Here is a 17307-nt window from a genome sequence, read left to right as displayed (position 1 = left end):
ACACAAAAGGGCAATTATTTTTTCTGTGAAAGGATCCTGTGAAGGATACTGGCTAGAGAGAGGGTTTCCAAGCCAGCAGGGTGCCTGAATGTGCAAAGTGTGTGAGAGCCAGAGGAAGAAGAAAAACGACAAGTATGAGAAAGAAGGGGAAGAGGTGTTTGATGGGGAAGGACTAAGGATTTAGAAGGCAAGGAGGAGTTCCTCATGGGAGGAGGTCTGGTGGAGAAGAAGAAAGAGAGTTGAGATGCATGATGGGGAAGAGGGAAGAATATGGTTCTTTGATAGAAGGGGTACCCGATGATGGGGGTTGGGGAGAATGGTCTTGGAGTTAGCAGGAGATCAAAGTTTCAGAGTGGCAGAGGTACCCTAAAGTAGTATAAAGAGGAAATGAACCATAAAAGAGGCAGAGGAGTAATGGAAAAAAAGAGCAGGTCATCCATGGATAAACACAAACAGTCCCCTACTGTAACCCCCTACCGACTCAGACATAGTGAACCCAGTTGCTTATCCTCACAAACACATCATGACTCGGTCCACACACTCAAACACATTGCATCTAGAAGTCACTCAGAACACCTTTCAAACATATCGGAGTCAGTCACAAACCACACCCACTTCCCCACACAGTCAGTATGAGGCATCTCATTTCAGGAATATACTGTCATTATTATTGCAAAAGAACCTACATCTATTTGTAAGCAAATTCTATTACATTATTTGATTTATTTATGTGAGAAATAATTGCATAATTTTGCACAATTCAGAATTTTTTCACAGTATAATTTTAAAATACATTGATGCATAATTCCCTGGGGTGTATGTGTCTTTATGATATACTAGGGTCAAAGCAGCCAAAATCACAGCTGGATTGAAGCTGCAGACATTTCTGCCTGCTCAGGAGAAAGTGGTGGATGCTTGGAATGCCCTCCCGCGGGAGGTGGTGGAAATGAAAACAGTAACGGAATTCAAACGTGTGGGATAAACATAAAGGAATCCTGTTCAGAAGGAATGGATCCTCAGGAGCTTAGCTGAGATTGGGTGGCAGAGCCGGTGGTGGGAGGCGGGGATAATGCTGGGCAGACTTATACGGTCTGTACCAGAGCAGGTGGTTGGGAGGCAGGGCTGGTGGTTGGGAGTCGGGGATAGTGCTGTGCAGACTTATACGGTCTGTACCAGAGCTGGTGGTGGGAGGCATGGCTGGTGCTGGGCAGACTTATACGGTCTGTGCCCTGAAGAGGACAGGTACAAATCAAGGTAGGGTATACACAAAAAGTAATACATATGAGTTTATCTTGTTGGGCAGACTTGATGGACCGTGCAGGTCTTTTTCTGCCGTCATCTACTATGTTACTATGTTATGTGTAAGCTCATAATGTATTATGTGAGCAGTGTGCATAAATTGCAACTCTACCTGTCCCATATCTAAACTCTGCCCTTAAACATTCCAATACACAGATTGTATAAAAGTACATGCTTTCTTGTCACCACGTTTGTTCTTATGCATGTAACCTGCAGGGTAATTTCATAAAAGTCCTTTTATGTAAAAAGGGCCTTTTACATGTGAAAAAAACCTATAACATTACCCCCATATAATTTAAAAAGTTGGAAGAAGGTACAAAGTATCAGGAGAATGCAAAAACTATGGAAAAGGCTATGAAGCTTTATATATATATATATATATAGAGAGAGAGAGAGAGAGAAAGATTATCCAGTCCACAGAAATCATTGTTTTTTTAAATGCTGGCCATTGTGGACTGAATTATACCTGGATATTTAGTGCTGGTGTATATCCAGGTATTTGGCAACTCCCAGAAGTTATCCAGGGCCTGCAAATATTCAGTGCACGTACCCAGACAGCTATTCAGTAAAATTAGGACTGCTATGCATGGAATCAGATAGTATCTGGGCACTGGCACTGAATATCAATGTTGTCCAGATAACTCCCAGTGCCACTTCTGCTCTAGCCCTAGACCACCCTGGCAGTAACTATAGAGTAATCAAAAGGCCAATAATATTCAAAACTAAATAAGCAGATGTGAATCATTATAATGCACTACATACAAACACTGATGTTATTATAATTCACACAAGAAGGTAACTTTGGACCATCAGAGGTGGTACTCCCCTGTCATCTCTCCTTCCTCATTGCCTGTCCACTGCAGGACCCTGCGGCTCTGCCAGAGCAGTATGGGGCCATCCACCATCAGTCTCTCAGCCACTGCAACTCCCTTATTGGACTGTCCTTTTTCACCACTGCTGCAAAGTCTCACCTTTTAGGCTGTCTTCTTCTGCCATAGGACCCTGCAGCTCCGCTGTATCCTCAAAATCTGGTAGGGCTTTCCTTTTGGAGAAGGTCTCCATTCCCGTGGTTTGCATCCTTGATGACATTCCTGCCACTTCCTTATGATATCAATATTCCAGTACAGATATTCTTACCCTTCTTATTTGAAGGGGTCTTTTACTAAGCTGCAGTAGCATTTTTAGCTCACAGTAGAAATCAGCAGGTGGTAAACGCCACGATGCCCATAGGAATATATGCCAGCTCATTTCTACCATGAGCTAAAAATGCTACCATGGCTTAGTAAAAGACAACCTGAATGATATCATTATACAGTGGGGGAAATAAGTATTTGATCCCTTGCTGATTTTGTAAGTTTGCCCACTGACAAAGACATGAGCAGCCCATAATTGAAGGGTAGGTTATTGGTAACAGTGAGAGATAGCACATCACAAATTAAATCCGGAAAATCACATTGTGGAAAGTATATGAATTTATTTGCATTCTGCAGAGGGAAATAAGTATTTAATCCCTCTGGCAAACAAGACCTAATACTTGGTGGCAAAACCCTTGTTGGCAAGCACAGCGGTCAGACGTCTTCTGTAGTTGATGATGAGGTTTGCACACATGTCAGGAGGAATTTTGGTCCACTCCTCTTTGCAGATCATCTCTAAATCATTAAGAGTTCTGGGCTGTCGCTTGGCAACTCGCATCTTCAGCTCCCTCCATAAGTTTTCAATGGGATTAAGGTCTGGTGACTGGCTAGGCCACTCCATGACCCTAATGTGCTTCTTCCTGAGCCACTCCTTTGTTGCCTTGGCTGTATGTTTTGGGTCATTGTCGTGCTGGAAGACCCAGCCACGACCCATTTTTAAGGCCCTGGCGGAGGGAAGGAGGTTGTCACTCAGAATTGTACGGTACATGGCCCCATCCATTCTCCCATTGATGCGGTGAAGTAGTCCTGTGCCCTTAGCAGAGAAACACCCCCAAAACATAACATTTCCACCTCCATGCTTGACAGTGGGGACGGTGTTCTTTGGGTCATAGGCAGCATTTCTCTTCCTCCAAACACGGCGAGTTGAGTTCATGCCAAAGAGCTCAATTTTTGTCTCATCTGACCACAGCACCTTCTCCCAATCACTCTCGGCATCATCCAGGTGTTCACTGGCAAACTTCAGACGGGCCGTCACATGTGCCTTCCGGAGCAGGGGGACCTTGCGGGCACTGCAGGATTGCAATCCGTTATGTCGTAATGTGTTACCAATGGTTTTCGTGGTGACAGTGGTCCCAGCTGCCTTGAGATCATTGACAAGTTCCCCCCTTCTAGTTGTAGGCTGATTTCTAACCTTCCTCATGATCAAGGATACCCCACGAGGTGAGATTTTGCGTGGAGCCCCAGATCTTTGTCGATTGACAGTCATTTTGTACTTCTTCCATTTTCTTACTATGGCACCAACAGTTGTCTCCTTCTCGCCCAGCGTCTTACTGATGGTTTGTAGCCCATTCCAGCCTTGTGCAGGTGTATGATCTTGTCCCTGACATCCTTAGACAGCTCCTTGCTCTTGGCCATTTTGTAGAGGTTAGAGTCTGACTGATTCACTGAGTCTGTGGACAGGTGTCTTTCATACAGGTGACCATTGCCGACAGCTGTCTGTCATGCAGGTAACGAGTTGATTTGGAGCATCTACCTGGTCTGTAGGGGCCAGATCTCTTACTGGTTGGTGGGGGATCAAATACTTATTTCCCTCTGCAGAATGCAAATAAATTCATATACTTTCCACAATGTGATTTTCCGGATTTAATTTGTGATGTGCTATCTCTCACTGTTACCAATAACCTACCCTTCAATTATGGGCTGCTCATGTCTTTGTCAGTGGGCAAACTTACAAAATCAGCAAGGGATCAAATACTTATTTCCCCCACTGTATATATGTGTAAGTAATAGCGATATATGACTCTTCTCCCAGCAGTGGAAGTCAACAATTTGCATGTTCTGCCCCCTGCAGTTCTCTCTAGAACTGGATACAACAATTACATAGTTACTACTGATGTATCATATTGCTGCTTTTCTCTTCTGCTTTCCTGTGCTGGCATTTTATTATTCTTGTCTTCGGTGGGGGAAGTCCATGTGGTTATTAGTTGGTGAAATGGTTATTATGGGTTATATTTTTATGAGAGTTTGCATGTGGATGTTTGTTGATGGGTTATGAAATGGAAAAGAGGTTTTATTTTCTATAGTGATAAATAGTCCATGTTAGGATCAGTTAGTATTTTTGATACAGTTGATAGTTTGAGATGGATATTCAACAGTTTTGCATGGGTAACTTTGGGAATTAAATCATGCAAATGAATTCCTCCAAAACTAAATATGGTACCAGGCTCACACACTTGTTCACATATAATGTCCACATTGATTTTTAAAAATTGCTTAAGGCGGAAAAAGCCTCAACAGACTCATATTCAAAAATCTTTAACTTAAATTCCAGGAGTTCTTGCTGTCATCATTGGCTGAAAAAAAAACTCTTTAATTGCAAATTTCTTTTAATCAGAATATAATCCAATGTGAAAAAATACAATTCAAAGTGAATTGGCTGTGTTGACACTAGCGCACAGCCAGTCATGCTACCGTCTTAGTAAACCCCAGCGTTAACTTAGATATGCTTAGTTCTACTATTCCTCCACGGTCGATGGCCAGTGTTTCAATAGCCTGCTTCAGAATCCATGGAACTAGTGCTAGAGAAAAGAGAAGGATCAGAGCACAGATACTGACATTCAAATATAAAAAATGAATCAAAAGGATCATCCAAAACAGTGTAATTGTGTCCCATATCCTCACACACACTCCAGCATCCTGGCTGTAAACTCTGTTGCTCCCAACTGAAGTCAAAATGGCCCCTCTTAAAAAGATTTCACATCAGATGACATAAGCCACAGTCCGCCAATCACCAATCATCCTTCTTCTTCTCTTAAAATTCAATTAAAAATGGCACCACTCAATTTTCGAGTTCAGCCCAAAGGTTTCCAGTGATCTGAAACAGAAAATCCATTTCTGTCACAATTATAATAATACATGTGTTCTATCTCCACCTCTGTCTAATGGTTTAACCTGTTGCAACGTGGTACACCACAAGAAATCAAAGTCATGCTTTACTTTTGTGCAGTGCACTACTAGAGGGAAGTGGTTTTCTGCATATGAATTGTACTGTTATGTTCTATAAGCTGGACATTCAAACGTCTTGAGGTTTGCCCTACATATATTTTATTGCAGGAACACCATATACAGTATATCATAAAATCAGGTCATAGCATCCAACAAATTGTACACTTCCAGACTGAGGGTCCACAAACGTAGAAGATACATCCTTAATTTTACACATCTGACAGCTGCCGCAGTAGAAGGCATCTCAGTACATTTAAGTGTTGAATTCATTTTTTCACGTTGGATTATATTCTGATTAAAAGATGTTTGCAATTAAGGTCTTTTTTTCTTCAGCCAATGATGACAGCAAGAACTCCTGGAATTTAAGTTAAAGATTTTGGAATGGTAGTCTGTTGAGGCTTTTTCCTCCTCATACAATTTTTAAAAATTAATATGCATATTATATATGTGAACAAGTGCATAAGCCTGTTCCCATATTTAGTTTTTGGAGGAATTCACTTGTATTATTTAAGTTCAGTTGATCTATTCCTCTTTAACCTTGTTTGAAGATTTAGTTGTAACTTTGGGATTTACCCAGATAAAAGCTTAGATTTTGAAGTTTTCTCCCACTGGCTAAATACATTTTGCTTGGCCATCAAAATTTATCCAGTTGAGAAGCAGCAGACCATCATGAGGGACTGTTTTACAGTTTTTAACAGATTTCAACCTTTGTTATAAATTGAGTTTGAGGCCCAAAAGAACAGAAGGAAACTGCTGAATGAAGAGAATAAAAAAACACACAGTGGTCATTCCTCAAGACTGAACAGTTCCAGATTTTCAAGGGTTTCCCAGGGAACCAGAGGATCTGTCAGTAGACAACTGGATCAATAAGATGAAATCCCGGTTAAGAATTCTAAGAGTACCTGTAGTACTCTGTAGAAGTGATCCGGGACCATTTGAGGAATTGCTGCTGATACTGCAAATATTCTTTCCCAAGAGACTGCTCTGACTTGCTACAATGTGTATAGCGACAAAGTGGTCTTGGGTTTCTGAATTCAGGAGTTCTGTAACTACAGACAGGGGGAAAAGAATCCATCCGTGTTTTTGCTTACAAATTGCAAGAGAAATTGGAAGCAATAATGAAGAGGGATCAAAGAAGAATGGGAAATCCGGATGAAACACTGAAAGAACAATTTGTTATCGGTCTTTGGGATGAAGTACTCAAGAGGGAAGTATCTAAGAGAAATGAGAATAATCCAGGAATGCAATTTTCTGACCTGATGCAAGCGGCAATCCGTTGGGTGGGGGAAGAAAGAGGATTAACTCCTTGGGAGCCCTCTCCAAAGAGAATTCTACAAAGAACAAGAGATGATGTGGGTGATCATGTTCGATCTGAAGAATCTGCTACTGTTGCTATGATGCAACAAATTACCAGCATGTTTTCTAAGTTGTGTGAAAGACAGGAGGAGGATTGGAACCATGAAAGAAGAGAGAGAGAAATAATAGGACGTATTTGAGTTCTCAGGAAGGGTATTATGGATATAGTCAAAACCGGAGGCCTTCAAGAACTGGTGCAGGGGAGCCGATCTGTTTCTGGTGCCAGGAGCCTGGGCATATTGCTCGCAATTGCAGAGGAAGAGGTTGAACTGTTGTTAACCTGGGAGAGACAAGAATAATTTAGAGTGTCCAGGCACCAGTAGACGTTTCATAAAAAGCAGTAGCCCACGTAGTAAGGCATCAGGTCCTCTTACAGAAAGTGATCTTAAGTCAACTGTACTTATGCAGAAACATGTTTGTAATACAGAGTCAAAAGGAGAGAAACTCTTCAGAGAGAGAGCAATAAGGTAGAGCCCTTTGTTAAAAGTGAAGATAGATGGAGTTGAAACACTGTGCACTGTTGACAATGGCTCCAGTGTCTCTACCATTTTTGCTAGTTTTTTTATAAGAATTTTGCCAACACAGACTGCCTACAGGATGCTAGCTAATTGACGTTGATGGCTGTGAATGGCACAGGTCTTCCAGTTTTGGAGTACATAGACGCAGATGTGCAGTGTCTGGGACATTTAGTTCCTGGAAGGTGTATAAGGACAACTTCCGTGATGGGCACATGGAAAATTGCTCAATACAATCTTCTCTATCTTTTTACACCATATCCCTCCTAATCTCCCTCCCCTTTACCTATCATTTCCTTTCATGTCTACCGCCCCTATTCCAATTCATATATTCTTGGGCACTGTTGCCATTATGTTTATCTCAGTTCACAAATTTCTTCTTACATGTCCTCTGTAATGCTTTTTACTATGTAAGCCGCACTGAACCTGCTGCATGTGGGAAAGCGTGGGGTACAAATGTAATAAATAAATAAAACTGAAGGATGATATAGCTGACTGATAAAGGGACAAAAGAATGGGAAAAGGAGACAGAGGCCTGGAGAGACAGAAGATAGAAGGGTGGTAGATGGAGATGAAAAATGTGAGGACAGTTGGAAAGGAGTGGTTACATGCTTCTTTTTCTACTACATATTTAATAAAAATAAGTTTGAAAGAAATGAAGAATTAATGATGGATGGGAGAAAATTAGGAAGAGAAAATGAAGACTGTAAGAAATGTCAGATCCATATTAAGAAAACTAGGGAAACCAATAAAAGTACAAGGAAAAATAGAGATACCAATTGGAAAAAAATTACTGGAATATATGAGATTTATACTTTTAGGAAATAAATTCTCAAAGGCCTTTCTGTGTATAAAAGAGTGGTTTGTGTGTGGAATTGTCTTATTATAAATTTGCCTGGATTCTGTATGTAAAAATATGTTTATAATACCGTTCTGTGAGTACACATTATACACATACCTAGAGAAGCTAAGGGACCCTTTCACTAAAGGGTTGCCGAGGGGAACCCGGAACTACTGCCAGCCCAATGTGGGTGCCAGTGGTAGTTCCACCCCCAGCGCACACCATTTCTGGAGCCAGTGGAAATATTGAAAACATATTTCCATTGGGGGTTACCCGGCGGTAATCAGGCAGCATCGTGTACCTCCCGGTTACTACTGGGTTAGCATGGGAGTACTTACTGACACCTAAATGGATGGCAGTAAGTGCTTCCCCTTCCTCTGAAATGGCCGCACGACAAGTGCAAACTTACCTCACAGCCTTTTCATTTTTGGCTATTTTTATCCAATGCGGTAAAAAGGGTCCTGGTGTGCAGCAAAAACGGCCTCTGCAGCTAGCACGGGGCCCCTTTTACTGCATCTTAGTAAAAGGGCCCCTAGGAGAGGTGTTGGGTTATTATTATTATTATTATTATTTGTAGCATTTGTATCCCACATTTTCCCACCTATTTGCAGGCTCAATATGGCTTACATTTGCCGTTATGGTGATTGCCATTTCCGGACTTCAGATATGCACATGATTTTGCAATCAAGTGCGTACATACATGGTGGAAGAATGCATTGTGTACTTGCGTACTTGTTAACACGTGGTTTTACAATCAAGTGCATATATATGTGGTAGAATACATTGTGGTCTTGTGTAAGTGTTGGCTTTATGTAGTTGCTCAGGTGACGGTATTATGGTGAGAGTAATAGTGTTGGGCAGTGATTAGGTCGTTTCAATCTTATTCTTCATTGTTGTTGTTTAGAAGTTAGGACGATTGTTTGTTGTATGCTTTTTTGAATAAGTCCGTTTTCAGTAGTTTACGAAATATGGTTAAATCTTGCGTTGTCTTTATGGTCTTCGGGAGCGCATTCCATAGCTGTGAGCAAATGTAGGAGAAGCTGGTTGCATAAATGGACTTATATTTTAATCCTTTGCAGTTGGGGTAATGGAGGTTGAGGAATGTACGTGCTGATCTTTTAGCGTTCCTAGCAGGTAGGTCTATGAGGTCTGTCATGTAGGCCGAAGCTTCTCCATGTATAATTTTGTGGACCATGGTGCATACTTTGAACGCAGTTCGTTCCTTTAGTTGAAGCCAGTGTAGTTTCTCTCTTACCGGTTTGGCACTTTCGTATTTTGCTTTCCCGAATTTGAGCCTGGCTTCCGTATTTTGGGCTGTCTGAAGCTTCTTAAAGAGTTGTTCTTTACAACACACGAATATTGCGTTACAGTAGTCTAGGTGGCTTAACACCATTGACTGTACTAGGCCATGGAATGTGCCTCTTAGGAAGTAGGATTTGATTCTTTTAAGTTTCCACATGGCGTAGAACATTTTCTTTGTTGTATTTTTCGCATGGTCTTCTAGTGTGAGATTTTGATCAATCGTAACTCCCAGAATTTTCAAGCTATCGGAGACCGTAAGAGTGTAGTCTGGGGTGTATATAGTATTGTTTTTGTTTGAGTTGTATTGTGAGGATAAGATGAGACGTGGAGGGGCATAATCGAACGGAAACGCCTATCTCCATGGGCGTTTATCTCCGAGAACGGGTCCGTGAAGGGGCGGGCCAAACCGTATTTTCAAAAAAAATGGACGTTTTTGAGCTGGGCGTTTGTTTTTTTTAGCGATAATGGAAACTAAAAATGCCCAGCTCAAAAACGTCCTAATCCGAGCCATTTGGTCATGGGAGGGGCCATGATTCGTAGTACACATGCCCCCCCTGATATGCCAGGACACCAACTGGGCACCCTACGTCAGTGCGGTGGACTTCAGAAAAAGCTCCCACATGCATAGCTCCCTTACCAAGGGTGCTGAACACCCAACCCCCCTCCCCCAAAACCCACAAATGTACAACACTACCATAGCTCTTAGGAGTGAAGGGGGCACCTACATGTGGGTACAGTGGGTTTTGGAGGCCTCCCATTTACCAGCACAAGTGTTACAGGTGGGGGGGGGGGGGGAATGGGCCTGGGGCCACCTGGCTGAAGTGCACTGCGGTACCCACTAAAAGTGCTCCAGGGACCTGCATACACACAGGCCTCTAGGACTGGTTGCTGCTATATAATCTTGGCACACCAGTTGACACCTGAAGACTAATCTCTATGAAAACGTCCTTTATTGGAATAACCGCCTTTACTTTACGAGTCTCCCTGCTACTCAGATGAGCAGTAGGTCGGAACTGGCAGAATGCTGTACAGTGCCCTCATTCAGCCACATTCAAGGGAAGAACTAAGTTGTCTAACGTGGCTAACACAAGAAAGGGAACTAAAACTGGCTTACAAAAATGGCCATTACCGCATGGACTACAACAGGAAACATAACAGGGCACACTCTGACCTAGTAGGCAGGTGGAAAAGCACCATGGGAGAAGAGCCTACCAACTACCAACATTGTGAGACTGTAACACAAGCTAATGAAATCACGGAGCCCAATACTCTACACCCACCACAATGCAATGCTGATGTGACCCTGTACTGCACCCAAGAGCCACATCTGACCCAGGGAAAGGCTGTGATAGGATCGAACACATTCTGCTGTCATGGAGGTGGGTACGGCATTTGAGGCTGACATACAGGCTGGGAAAAAAGTTTTTAAAATGGTTTTTTTTTTTGGTGGGAGGGGGTTAGTGACCACTGGGGGAGTCCGGGGAGGTCATCCCCGATTCCCTCCAGTGGTCATCTGGGCAGTTGGGGCACTTTTTTGGGACTTGTTCGTGAAAAAAAAGGGTCCAAAAAAAGTTAACCAAAATCACGGTAAAAACGCCTTTTTTTTTTCGATTATCAGCTAAAGACGCCCATCTCTCCTCGGCTGATAATCACGCCCCAGTTCCGCCTCCACCACGCCTCCGACACGCCCCCGTCAGCTTTATTCATTTCCGCGATGGAGTGCAGTTGGAAATGCCCAAAATCGGCTTTCGATTATACCGATTTGGGCACCTTTGCGAGACAAACGTCTATCTCCCGATTTAGGTCGCACTATAGGCGTTTTTCTCTGTCGAAAATAAGCTGGATTGTGTCTTTTCTGCGTTTAGTTTCAATTGAAATGCATCTGCCCATGAATTCATTATTTAGAGGCTATGTTGGATTTCTTTTGCAATTTCTGTTAGGTCATGCTTGAACGGGATGTATATCGTGACATCATCTGCATAAATATACGGATTGAGACCTTGGTTGGATAATGATTTAGCTAGAAGTGTCATCATTAGGTTGAATAAGGTTGGTGACAACGGTGATCCTTGTGGAACACCACATTCTGGTGTCCATGGTACTGACGATTTTGATTTTGAGATCACTTGGTAGGTTCTAGCTTTTAGGAATCCTTGGAACCACTTTAGTACGTTTCCTCCAATCCCGAAGTAGTCTAAGATGTTCGAGAGTATTTGGTGGCTAACCATGTCAAATGCGCTGGACATGTCGAATTGGAGGAGCAGCACACTGTGTCCTATTGCTATTAGTTGTTTGAATTTAGTTATGAGGGTGGTTATCACTGTTTCCGTACTATGGTTGGATCTGAATCCTGACTGTGATTCATGTAATATTGTGAATTTGTCTAAGTAGTTGGTAAGTTGTTGTGTTACCATACTTTCCATTGTTTTGACAATCAGGGGAATGGATGCCACTGGTCGATAGTTGGTCATGTCGTTTAATTTTTTCTTTAGGTCTTTGGGTATCGGTGTGAGTAATATGTTTCCTTTGTCTTTCGGGAAGAGTCCGTGTTGTAGCATGTAGTTCAGGTATGTCATAAGTTCTGTTATGAAGCATTTGGGGGCGAACCTTACTAGATAACTGGGACAGGTGTCCAATTTGGAGTGGGTTTTGGAAAATTTGTTGATTGCTTGAGAAATAGTGTTTTCGGTTAATAAATCGAAGCTGTTCCAAATTCGATCCGCTGGGTATTCACCGGGGGTTGGGTCTATGCAGTCCATAAATTTTTCGTGGTCAGTGGTGTTAAGTGGTAACGTGGACCGTAATTTTATGATTTTCTCGTTGAAGTACTTGGCAAGGTCGTCTGCCGTTGGGATGTCTGTGCTGGTTGTAGTAATTGGTGTAGTGTCTATTAGTTTATTTACGATTTGGTATAGCTTGTGTGTGTCTTTGTAGTTAGGTCCTATTTTGGTTCTATAGTATGCTCTTTTGGTTTGCCTTATTGTGTATTTGTATTTTCTTTGTTGTTGTTTCCATTCATTAAGTGTCTGTTCGTCTTTCCTTTTCTTCCACATCCGTTCAAGTCTTCTGGCCTTTGTTTTTAGTATTTTTAGTTCCTAGAGCAAAGGTCCCTAGCCCTTTATGGTAGACTTAAGAAATACACTTATTATCCCTGGGGGTAAGCAGCATGGAATCTGCTTTCTTGGATCCTGTGACTTGGATTGGCTACTGTTGGAAACAGGATACTGGGCTTGACGTATCTTTGGTTTGACCCAGTATAGTAACTCCTCCTTACAGTTGAGGCAGAGTTTGGACTTGCGGCACATACATTTTGGATTTAAAAAATATATGTGTAAATTTTCTCAAAATTGTGTATACTAAATTGCAAGTATGAATGTATGCAAGTGTTTTTCATGGGATAATCTTTAAAGGCAAAGTATACACATACATTCCCTTTGAAAACTTTTGTGAATATTTGATGAACAAGTTAAGTGGCCTGTTAAAATAATTACCCTACCTGGAGTCAAATTTTAAACTGTCAGCACTACTGCAGAGTCTAGGAGTACTTGTTACCGATAATCTTTGCTCCATTTTTCAAGGAAGGTATATGCATACTTTTATATTGAAAATTGCTTAAAGAAAAAGTGCTCCCAGAAATTTGCACCTGTTTTTTTTTCCTGAGAATACTGTTACTGACAAAATAATGCATATAGCTTTTTCGAGATTAGCTCGAAACCTTGAGGTCATCTTTGACTCTTCTCTCTCCTTCTCTGCTCATATCCAGCAGATTGCCAAGACCTGTCATTTCTTTCTTTACAACATCCGTAAAATCCGCCCCTTTCTTTCCGAGCACTCTACCAAAACCCTCATCCACACCCTTGTCACCTCTCGTTTAGACTACTGCAATCTGCTTCTTGCTGGCCTCCCACTTAGTCACCTCTCCCCTCTCCAGTCAGTTCAAAACTCTGCTGCCCATCTCGTCTTCCACCAGGGTCGTTTTACTCATACTACCCCTCTCCTCAAGTCGCTTCAATGGCTCCCTATCCATTTTCACATCCTGTTCAAACTTCTTCTACTAACCTATAAATGTACTCACTCTGCTGCTCCCCAGTATCTCTCCACACTCGTCCTTCCCTACATCCCTTCCCGTGCACTCCGCTCCATGGATAAATCCTTCTTATCTGTTCCCTTCTTCACTACTGCCAACTCCAGACTTCGCGCCTTCTGTCTTGCTGCACCCTACGCCTGGAATAAACTTCCTGAGCCCCTACGTCTTGCCCCATCCTTGGCCACCTTTAAATCCAGACTGAAAGCCCACCTCTTTAACATTGCTTTTGACTCATAACCACTTGTAACCACTCGCCTCCACCTACCCTCCTCTCTTCCTTCCCGTACACATTAATTGATTTGATTTGCTTACTTTATTTTTTGTCTATTAGATTGTAAGCTCTTTGAGCAGGGACTGTCTTTCTTCTATGTTTGTGCAGCGCTGCGTACGCCTTGTAGCGCTATAGAAATGCTAAATAGTAGTAGTAGTAGTAGTTTTTCCCCAGACCTAATCCCACCCAAGAATCACTGCCAGTACAATTTAGGTAAAATTACATGGGCTGTAGAACAAGGTGTGTACTTTTACCTACACTTGCATATATAAAACAAGAGAAAATTAAAAATGTAAAGGGAAAGGTGTCAAATTTATCATCATACACCACCCTGACATTTTTTTATATAAAACTTTTTCTATTCTCTTTTTGTCAGTTTTACTAATTTTCTCTTTTCTCCTTTCACTGTTATTTCCCAAAAGTAGATTAGTAGCATTTACACAATTTCATTCACAGTTAATAACAAAATACTCAGTTATAATCCAACAATGCTACAGCCTGAGGCGCTAAGGGCCCCTTTTACAAAGCAGCAATAAAAAGGAAGTACCGTTAAGCTAGTCTGGTGGTACTTCCCACCCCCAGTGCACTGTTATATCCATCGCTACAAAAATATATTTATTTTTGTAGTGCCACTGTGCACCCGGTGGTAATCGGGCAGTGCCGCGCACTGCCCGGTTACCACGGGTTAGCACTGGAGCCCTTACCGCTACCTCAATGGGTAGCAGTAAGGGTCCCCCCCCCCCAAAAAAAAATGGCCGCACGGCCATTTCTTTAAAAAAAGAAAATCCTACCTTTTACCAGCTGCAGTAAAAGGGGGCTTTGGTGAGCGTCAAAAACACATAGCAATACCACCGCAGGCCCCCTTTTGCCGCAGCTTGGTAAAAGGGACCTTAACAGATTTTCAGCTCAAGCCTGCTGTTTTTTATATTCGAAAGATGGCATAGAAAGCACCATTATGTTTTTGTAGTTCCAAAACCGAGATTAGTGATGTCTTGGTTCTATGAGGGTCATTTTATAAACTCATTTTCATGCAGAGGTGGCCACAAACGTATGTAAGTGGTCTACTGTAAAATTTTGACTAGTGTAAATAAGTATGGGTTCTCATGAAAGCATCTATTTTGCAGTTGTCATAGCCAGGGGCATGGTGTGGATGAAGTTCACACAGGGTTCACAAGTACATGTGTCTATTATAAAATACCTTAATTTTCACAATACTTGTGAACTGTATGTATGATTATTTGCATCTGCTTGTGAGCAAGTGTAAATGTCTGTGCCTGCATTCAAGATGTGATTTCTGCCATTTACGCTAGTAGTTTATAAAGACACATATATGCCTCTGTGTTTTTATAACACAGCACCTAAGTAGATATCTCCCTCTTCAACCAGGCCCCCTGTTGTGAAAATTACCCTTCATGTGCCTACTTTGGGGGTCTTCTCATTACCCCTAAACAGCCTATTAATTGCATACATCTACATAATCACTCCATAAACAAGCCATCTTTCAAATCAGCTAGCAACTAGCTCTTCTCATTTCCAGGGCAGAGTTCTCTGATAATTTACCATGTGGTTTTCTCTTGAAAAAAACTACTCCATATGTTTGTCTCTCTTCCTGCTGGATGCAGTCTCCCCAACTGCTTCAGAGATTCTTGCCAAAAAATTGAAGGATGAAATCCCCTTCATCAGCAGGCAATCCATCCTGTTACTTCCTGATTCTCTTCCAGGAAGTGGGGTTGTTATAGACCAGCGGACTCAGGAAGTTAGTCATCGGTTCTGGTATGATTTTTTTCTAAATGCAGACACTCTAGGCAGTGGAATTGTGTCTTTCTTAGTCTGACTAATTCCCTGTTGCTGAGCTTATAAAGTCAGAAGGAAAAAAATCAATAATGCATTTTATTAACCATAATTTCAAATGCAGCTCCTCAGTGTGTAGACTTACATACATATAGTAACATAGTAGATGACGGCAGAAAAAGACCTGCACGGTCCATCCAGTCTGCCCAACAAGATAAACTCATATGTGCTACTTTTTGTGTATACCTTACCTTGATTTGTACCTGTCCTTTTCAGGGCACAGACCATATAAGTCTGCCCAGCACTATCCCCGCCTCCCAACCACCAGCCCCGCCTCCCACCACCGGTTCTGGCACAGACCGTATAAGTCTGCCCAGCACTATCCCTGCCTCCCAACCACCAGTCCCGCCTCCCACCACCGGCTCTGGCACAGACCGTATAAGTCTGCCCAGCACCATCCCCGCCTCCCGCCACCGGCTCTGCCACCCAATCTCGGCTAAGCTCCTTAGGATCCATTCCTTCTGAACAGGATTCCTTTATGTTTATCCCACGCATGTTTGAATTCCGTTACTGTTTTCGTTTCCACCACCTCCTGCAGGAGGGTATTCCAAGCATCCACTACTCTCTCCGTGACTGCTTTCTGTCCTGCAGGCTGGTATTCTAACTTTAAGTTCAAGTTCAAAAGCACAGTGGTTCTCCTCATCAGTCCACCGCTTCAAAGAAGGAAGTTCTTTGCAGTAGGGGCCAAACTTTTTTTGCCTAGACATACAAATATCCTGGTCAAAGAAAAAATGCCTCATCCTTCTTCCACCCCTGATGCTGGGAGCTGGCTGGAAAATCTTTATTGAAATAGGAAGCAAGTGTTGACTCATACTCAACCAGGATACACAAATTAGGTAGATAAGAGTGAATGAACAAGGTGCTAACACTTTATTCAGCACAGTTAAAAGAACAACAAAAGCCTGAATGGTCTGAGCATGAAACAAGCTGAAATACCCAGCAGTGGATAAAAACTTTGTCAAGGTTGATTTTACAGACTATTCTAGTGGGAGTCAGTAACCTTCATGAATATTCTGTTGTGTTTCCCTCTTACAGGAGCGAGATGAAACGCTGGATGACCTCATTAGCACCAAACAGAAGAACAAAATTTGTTTCACTAACTTCCAGACTGCTAGGTAAGTGTAGCCCACTATTCAGCTGCACCTATAAGATAGGGGGGGCCGCACCACTCATGGACCACTCAATTCCTGGCAGGACACTACAATGGAGGGATGGATTTTCCTTCAGAGCCCAAGGTGTATGACTTAAATGGTCCAAATTAGACACTTCTCAGAAGTGTCTTCCAATATAAAAGTGTTTCCTGGGAGGGGAGCGAAGATTCAAGGTAAAACAAATGGAAATTGTCACTGTTTTGATGCTGTTTTCAAAGTATAAAGTTACAGGAAAAATAGAGACCTCTGGTCCTTGTTGCACACTCTCCTGAAACACCCTTACTTCCCTTTCTTAGACTATAGTCTCCCTTGTGGACTGCTGCTGGGCTTGACTATTCAGGGCCCTTGTTGTACCTCATTCTCCAAGTTCTTGAAGCTCTTCTTGTTCCTTTATTCTTGAATCCTAGACCAGAGCCTCAGATGAGCAGCTCTCTTCTTTTTCCTTCCTCATGGCTGTGTATGTGTGGATAGTTGTTAAACACACTTTCTTATCAT

General features: G+C 42.3%; 1 protein-coding gene across 6 annotated transcripts in view; it reads left to right on the top strand.

Annotated features, from left to right (window-relative positions):
- The window catches only part of NGEF (neuronal guanine nucleotide exchange factor), a 360617-nt gene that overhangs the window by 322202 nt on the left and 21108 nt on the right, over positions 1-17307 (top strand). For all 6 annotated transcript variants that reach the window (XM_030216010.1, XM_030216011.1, XM_030216009.1 and 3 more), the window contains one exon: positions 16697-16776. In XM_030216010.1, coding sequence (XP_030071870.1) covers positions 16697-16776 — 80 coding nt within the window. The remainder of the gene's footprint in view (positions 1-16696; positions 16777-17307) is intronic.

This window comes from Microcaecilia unicolor, chromosome 10 (assembly GCF_901765095.1).
Source record: "Microcaecilia unicolor chromosome 10, aMicUni1.1, whole genome shotgun sequence".
Lineage (NCBI taxonomy): Eukaryota > Metazoa > Chordata > Amphibia > Gymnophiona > Siphonopidae > Microcaecilia > Microcaecilia unicolor.
The sequence above is the reverse complement of the archived record's forward strand: the minus strand, read 5'-3'. Positions and strand labels throughout refer to the sequence as shown.